The sequence below is a fragment of the Hippichthys cyanospilos genome, chromosome 7, assembly GCF_059441005.1.
Source record: "Hippichthys cyanospilos isolate Australia breed blue-spotted pipefish chromosome 7, RoL_Hcya_1.0, whole genome shotgun sequence".
Lineage (NCBI taxonomy): Eukaryota > Metazoa > Chordata > Actinopteri > Syngnathiformes > Syngnathidae > Hippichthys > Hippichthys cyanospilos.
In genome coordinates, this window is record NC_142375.1 from 2556510 (window position 1) to 2564535 (window position 8026).

General features: G+C 40.4%; 1 protein-coding gene across 1 annotated transcript in view; it reads right to left on the minus strand.

The window, feature by feature from the left end:
- Nucleotides 1–6492, minus strand: part of abcc10 (ATP binding cassette subfamily C member 10) — a 44512-nt gene extending 38020 nt beyond the window's left edge. Inside the window, exons 1-5 of the mRNA XM_088419011.1 lie at nucleotides 6349–6492; nucleotides 5000–5204; nucleotides 4634–4920; nucleotides 2856–3502; nucleotides 982–1194 (exon numbers count right to left, since the gene is read on the minus strand). Of these exons, the coding sequence (XP_088275137.1) occupies nucleotides 982–1194; nucleotides 2856–3502; nucleotides 4634–4920; nucleotides 5000–5175 (1323 nt within the window). The 5' untranslated portion in view covers nucleotides 5176–5204; nucleotides 6349–6492. The remainder of the gene's footprint in view (nucleotides 1–981; nucleotides 1195–2855; nucleotides 3503–4633; nucleotides 4921–4999; nucleotides 5205–6348) is intronic.
- Between the last annotated feature and the right edge of the window lie 1534 nt (nucleotides 6493–8026).

The window sequence follows — 8026 nt, forward strand, 5'->3', positions numbered from 1 at the left end:
GTTTAACTACTAAATGTACTAACGTACACAAATTGTGTAAATGGATAAACGTTAAATATTTAAAGTCTGTATCATAGACAATGTGTAGCTATTTGTTTTAATTATATTTACTTTGTTTAATAGGTTTGAGTAAACAAAAACCAAAAAGAAAAACTGTGACCCTGAAGCCTTTGGATTTTTTTTAATGTGGCCCTCAAAGTAAAAAGTTTGGGCACCCTTGCAGTACACTCTTACACGGACAACCGTGGGGCCATTAAAATATGGATAATCACTGTCACAGCGGTGGATGGTGAGTGGAAGTCTGGAAGGAGGGGACCCCAAAAAACTGCGAGAAGCCTGGAGGAAGAGGCTCAAAAAGATCAAATATTTAATATCAAACTGAGACCAGAATCCACAAGAACGAACTAATACAAAGTAACAACAGAAAACTCGAAACTGAAACAACTCACAAAAGGTATCAGGAGCACAAAGACATGTAGGCTGGAGGTACTGTACTTGGAATGAAAGCTTAAGAACTTGAATGGCGCTGCGGTCAAACATAAAGACAATGACCCGACAACTAAATGGAGACACAATTTAAGCCTCAGGGCTTAAATAGACTGCACACAATTAGGAGAAAACTAAACAGCTGGACCAGCAAACGAGGCAGGGGATAGGTGGACACACAAGGAGCAGGCATACAGTGACAGGTGGACCAAATCATACTAACGAGGACACAGAGAAGGAAGGCACACGCCAGGAAAACAAACATGAACTAAGTAGTATAACCAAACCCCACAACAACAACAACAAAAAAACAAAACCCACAACCACAAATGTCAACTGAACATGACAATCACAACCAAAAACCAATACAAAACTATTCTGTAAAAGCAAGTCTTGACCGCTAACAAAAGCTTGCAATTTGCGGGTCCACCAAATGTGCAAGGGGGCCGAGAAAACCGAGGATTTGTAGCAAAAAGAAATGCAGACAAGGCCAACCTGCAGGTAGAGAAGGTAGAGGGCGATGGCGAGCTGGAAGGGGAGGCTCCACAGCTCATGGAAACTGTTAAAGAAGTTGACCACACGGTCCGTGTCAGCGCTCATCAGGTTGACCACCTCGCCCAGGGCCAGGCGGGCCAGACTGGCGCCGCCCACCCGCAGCGCCTTGTCGTAAATGGCCGACGCCAGGGCGGCCCGGGCGCACAGCGCCACCTAAAGCGACAGCAAGACAAAGGCCATCAAGACGGATTGCGAAGTACAGTAGAGGTTGACTTCATTATTAGTAATGTATCTTTATATTTTTTAATTTATTTTGGCAGCAATTTTTTTTCAAATCATATTATCTGGAGTAGATGTATGCCTTTACAGTAATCCCTCGCTGTATCGCGGTTCATCTTTCACGGGTTCGCTGCTTCACGGATTTTTTTACAGTGTGGGTATGTATTTACAGCGCATTGTGCTCTGAATCCTGATTGGCTCAGGGGGTTTTAATGTTGTCTCGAAATAAAATATTGACGCTGTACTGTATTGGTTTTTCACTTGTCAATTTATAATAAAAAGCAAGAGGATCCAAAAGCTTGCTTTCGTCTCTCCTGTGCCCGTATTGTTATGATATAAGAGGCTTCACTTTAATTCGATGTCCGGGCATATCCATTTATAAAATCTTCTTGCTCAGAAAAAGAAGGAGCTCGACAACCTCTCATAACAATGTGCGGGTTCAGGACGAAGAGGCATAGCTGGGACTGTAAAATACGTGAGTGACAATGTTTCCAACTTTGTATTACTATATTAAAATGATTGTTTTAAACAAATGTTGGGCGTTAAAACAGGTTTTGATTTTTGGTTTTATTCTATAGTTTAGTATTGCATTGTAAAATAATAATAATTAAAAAAAAAAAAAAGCTGGCAACTTCACGGATTTCACTTTGCGCGTGTTATTTTTGGAACGTAAGCCCCGCGATAAATGAGGGATTACTGTATTAGGGAAAAGGGCAAAATTGTGGTACAAATATGTTGATACTTTTTCCCAAAGTATAAGCAAATGTTTGCTCACATTTCATTTTGGTTTAAGACAAACATGGTAAGTTTGCTTTATTGGAAGACTTTAATTCCATAAATCAAGACAATTAACTCATTCAATATTTACTTTAATTCTGAGAATTAGGACAATTACGATTTTGAGTTACGAGCCTACCCGCTGAACGGATTAAGGTCGTAACACGGGGGCCCACTGTAGTTTGGTTAGTTTTGTTGCTGACAGAGACTCCCAAACCGGAAAAGGGTGGAGTGCCCTCTCCAGGTTGGGGATGAGGTCATACTCCAGGTGGAGTTCAAGTATCTTGGGATCTTGTTCCCGAGTGCGGATAGGATGTAACGGGAGATCAACACACTGGAGGGACTACGTCTCTCGGCTGGCCTGGAGATCCCCCCAGGATCCTCTGCTGAGGATGCTGCCCCTGGGACCCGACCCCAGATAAGCAGATGGTAATGGATGGATGGATGGATGGGTGGGTGGATGGATAGTTTTGTTTCAGGAAAAAATAATACTAAATCAACAAACTCTTGCCATTTGCCTCTGATTTCAAAATTACTAAATCATCGATTTGTTAAAACCAAGTCAGTTTTTAAAAACCGAACTTGGGTTTCCTCATCATCTCGGTTGTAGCTACAAAATGGCCCGCGACAAAAATGGGTTTCACACGCTTGGTCTGGACTCCAAAAAAATGGAAAAATATGTCTTATGGATTGGATAAGCGGTTAACCTGTTGGATGCCAATTAATTGCTCCCTGATGCTCTAATCCAAGTCTTACGGAAGTTGCCTCACAAACAAAAATCAGTGATCAAGGGAACGGGCAATAAAGCCATGACCCACCTTGGACACTTGGAATGCAAAGAGGTTCTGGAGGACGGCGGAGAGGAGGGCGCTGGCGAAGAGGGCAGCGCAGCACCAGGTGCCAGTGGCGATGGGGGCGTCGGGGTCCTCCAAGAAGCCCACCAGGCGGCTCAGCAAGAGCGGCCCGCAGAATCGAAGCATGTTCACCACCAGCTTCAGCAGCCCCAGGCAGTAATAGTGCCCCCCAAAGGCCACGTGAAGGACACGTAGCAGGCTCACCTCACCGTCAAGCTCGGGCAGCTCCTCACCAGCGTCGGGGACCGGCCGAGGCCACGGACTGCACATCGCCCAGCTGCGGCGGAAGTGCTGGCGGACCGCGGCCGTGCGCAGGTCTCTTGGAAGCTGATAGAGGCGGGATGCTCGGTCCAACTCGCCTCGCCGGCCCCGCCGCAGGAGGGGTGTCAGCCAAAGGTAAAAAAGGCGGGAGAAGCGTCCGCTGCCATCCTCCGCCACCATCTGGCCCGTGTCCTCCTGGGGAAGCAGCGGCTCGCTGTCCTCGGCGTTGGGCCGCGGCCCAGGCGGCCACATCGCCCCCACCAGGTACAGCGGCACTGCCAGCAAGCGCCCCCCAGCCAGAACCAAGCGCGACAACTGGAGCGGTCCGCTCCAGCTCCCGGGCGGGCTTTCTAAACAGAACACAATAATTGTTTTTTCAAAATAATAAAACCTAATAAATACACACGCATCAGATCAGAACTGCAGCATTTGGATCTATTTACTATCACAGTTAATGTTTAGAAATGTCAACAAAATGCAACAATTGTCACATTTTTCAAAACAACTTTTATGTGAAATTGTGACGTTCAGGATTGGAAAATGTCACAAAACTATTTTTTGATTGTAATTATTGGCTAAAAAATACAATAAAACATCTTTGAACATTCCAAAATATTTGAGGATATAAATAGCAGTTTAAAAATTATTTATTTTGAAAATTGGCCTGATTCTCTTGGATCATTTTGGGTAAATAAATAAATAAATAAATAAATAAATAAATAAATAAATAAATAAATAAACAAACACACACACACACTCACTTAGGTGCTGTGCCATTCACAAGAATTCTTATCACTTTTTTTTTTTTAATGAATGGATGGATGACACTCATGGCCAGCGCTCCCCTTAATATTATGTCTATCGAACACTGTTATAATGGAGTTATTTACATACGCAAACTATTATTTTGCCATCAAAAAAAAACATGGACACTGTTTTTGTTCAAGTTTTATCTAAGGGAAGGACTGATGACTATGTTTCAGATGCTACTAAAAAAAAAGATGTTTGTGTCAAAGTCACTGTTGTGCAGAAAACACTCATAAAAAGTGTCTTTTCTACTTTATTCCAAAATAGCTTGGAGTCACCCAAATGACCTATTTTCAAACAATGATTACTAAAGAACAGAATAAGATAGAATCTTACTTTCTTTTTCCAGGTAAAGAATGGAATCCAATCTTACACACGGTACCACCAATGTCTACATAGTCATACAATACAATAGTCTGTCGACCTTCAAAGCTGCGTCAAAATGCTCAAAAACAGCTTGCACTCTCGGGGTTGCCTTTTCAGATAAGAGGCAATACCCCCAAAAATGACTGATTGACTGATTTTGGTGTGTTTGATGCAGTAAATAAATGAAAATTAAATGTAGCCCTTATAGCCTTTGTTTCAATAGAATGTGGCCCTCATAGGAAAATGTGTGATAACTTTTGTCTCTGTAATAAATGTTTTAAAAAAAAAAAATTAGTCAAATAGCTTACTTTGGAGGTAGATGACAAAGGTGACGACTAGGTGCGGGACGCACAGAAGTACGGACAGGCCTAGCGGCAGGGGCCCCCGTGTCCATGGAGGCAGGACGCCCACCGCGACCGTGTGGACCAGCCAGGCCTGAGCGCCAAATCCGGCGGCCAGGGCATCCGGGTACACGTCAGGCCGGCGGTCCGCCATTGCCAGACCCGCGTCGACAGCGAATAGCACCGAAGTTAACGCTGACATCATTAGACGCAGCAGGTGGCTGCCGGGGGACATCAGCCGCGCCATCTTACACCTTGAACATTCAGAGTCAGGATGTAATTATGGAGCCAAACTTGCTTCCGGGTATTCCGACAAACCTGCCGTTTGTTTACCTGGCCACGCCCAAGTAGAAGGCAGCGAAGGCAGCCATGATAGTGTGGGGCAGGACCCCGAGGACCAGCTGGTTGAAACAGAGCCCAACGTGTCCATCCAGCCACAACGGAAATGGCCGCTGCGGCTCCGTGTGGCAAAAGTCAGCCAGTAGCGCTGTGGGCCTAAAGACCCCCATGCCGTCCTCTAACTGACCCACATCTCTATCTACGGCAAAAAAAAAAAGGTCACTTAGTTAATATTTACATGCAGATCAGGTTGTTAATGTGCCTCCCACTTGTACAGGCTTCTTCCACCTGTGGTCCCTTCGGAAGGTTTTATTTTCCTCAGATGGGGTTTTTGAGTTTTTTCTTCTTCTTCTGGGTGCTGTGTTCAGGGAATGCCCTTGTGTATTTGTGATGTGCTGTATGATTTGTTTTTCACCTGTGACGCCCTTTTGAGACAGTGCTGATTCAGGGCTATACAAATAAACGTGTTAGAACTTAGAAAACAATTTGTGTCACTAATATGAAGATATTTTTTCATGTGCGCCGGCCAAGTCGCAAATCCCAGAAAATAAAGGAGGTCAACTGTAAGTATATTGCTGTAATATACATGTATAAATAATAAAGTAATAATAAACTAAATTAACTTCATTTTGCTTTCCTTTTCCTATACAGTATATCCCAATAGAACATTTTCCTTAAATTGCAAGAAATTAATTGACATTTTCTATTATCTTTTGTCCATTTGTTCATAAAATACATATTTGTATAAAACACACAGACAGATGGACTAAAAATGAAATAAATAACAAAATATTCCAAAACATGCAGTTGTACAACTTCTTTATAGGTAGTGCAGTGAAGTGCAAATAACATAAAACCGACTAAAATTATGTTGTAGTATGTCATTTTAGACACAGAGTGGCACCCACATAATGACATTTACATGACAGAAGACGATAGAAATTCACTAAGTAGTAGAATGGTGACACGCAGCTTCGGTTGGTTTTATTTGCAAGTTTTTGAAATTTATAATCATTTAATTCATTGAATTTATGAATAAATGACATACAACAAATTGGATTTGGTTCGGGATTTTATCTATTAGATCGCATTATACACATTGCAGTATCGAAAGAAATTCATTTTTATTCAAAATGAATCATTGGCAGCCCATGAAAATGTTTCTTTTTTTGTTATTGATTAATAACATGAATGTAACTTGTGTTCGTGTGCATTAAAGAAGGTATACATCAAAACGAAATATAATTAAGTCTGTATTGACGTTTAAAGCAAGAAAAACCCACGTTTGAGCTAATTTAGCAAACATATCGACACTTCTCTGAAAAATGAAAACGGTCACTAACCTGAGAAAATAAACAGATATTGAAGTTCGACGAACGTCGCTAACGTGCCAAAAGTGTCGAGCTAACAATGTTTACTAAGCCACTTATACATTCAATGTTTTACTTAAACCACGTCAGACAAACGCATCAGGACCGAAATGAAAGAAAATAGCACATTGTATGTCCCTCATTGATGACGCAAACAAACGTTTAATTTTTTTTACATATACAATCGTTTAAAAATATCAAAGAAATATTACTTCAACAAGAGGCTGGAAAAATGGTGGTAAAAAAAAGAAAAATATAATAAATACAATTCAACAGCTTTCCCGAGGGACTTGTCTCTCACTTATGACGTCAAAGATTCACCCAGTCAAGCGTCTACCTCAGAGACATGCAGACCCTAAAAGTATAGCAAATTATGTCACCTCCTTTTAAAACAATTTATATACATCTAAATTTGGTAAAGTGAAGTGTCACACCTTTATTGGACATATTCAAAATTTTACTCCCCAGATTTCTGAGGAATTCAAAATGATCTGTGAAGATGAGCTTTCATGTTCAGAAATCACAGATGCTGTGCACTCCATGAAGTTAAGAAAATCACCTGGAAGTGATGGTCTTTCAGTAGAATTTTATTTATGTTTTTGGGATTTGATTAAGGACATTCTACTGCTCATGTTTAAAGAATGTATAAACAGACTGGAGCTGACAACAAACATGAAGCAGGGTCTGATAACATTAATACCTAAGCCAGATAAAGATAATCTTTTAATTGACAATTGGAGGCCCGTTTCACTTTTAAACATACATTATTCAATTTTTATCACAAGTTTAAGCTAAACGTTTGAGAAAAAAAAAACTAGAAGAAATTATAAGTGAAAAACAAAATGGCTTCATGGCCAAACGTCACATTACCTCTAAAATTAAATTAATATTAGATTTATTTTACTCAAATTGCATTGATTCAGATGCATTATTTTGCATAAATTCAGATGCATTATTTGTGTTTCTTGAAAGAATTTGATTCGATTGAGCAATCTTTTATTATATAAGCCCGAAAAATCTTTGGTTTTGGAGAGAATTTTATTAGTAATATTGCCATGTTTTACAAGGACATAAATAGCTCTGTTATTCTATATCCCAGCATTTCCAGGAGTTTTTTTTATTTCAAGGGGTGTATGTCAAGGATGTCCTTTTTATTGTTTTTTTAATTTTTTTTATTTTTGATTGCTGCTGAACTTTTGTCTTTAAATATTTATAAGGTTTAACAATTTTCAATAGAGAAATCAAAATTACACAGCTATCTGATGATACGGTATTAGTTCTTGAGGATAAGCTGCAAATATAGACTGCACTACATGAAATTGGTGATTTCTCTGAGGCTTCGGGGCTTAAGCTCAGTATCAACAAAAGTGAAATTCTATGCTTATATGAGACTAATGAGAAACTTGGTATCCCTGTTAAACAATGTGTCAAATATCTTGGTTTTCATGTTTCAGAAGACTTAACTCTGAGACGACAACTAAATTCTGTTCCTAAAATTCAAATTTGTGTGGAAGAACAGACACCATCACCTTAACAAGGGAAAAACTCAGTTTGGAGAGGGCACAAGGAGGATTGGTGATTTTAGATGTTGTCAATCTAAACCGTACCTTTAAGATTAAATGACTTAAAAATTGTTTGGAACTCCCAGAAT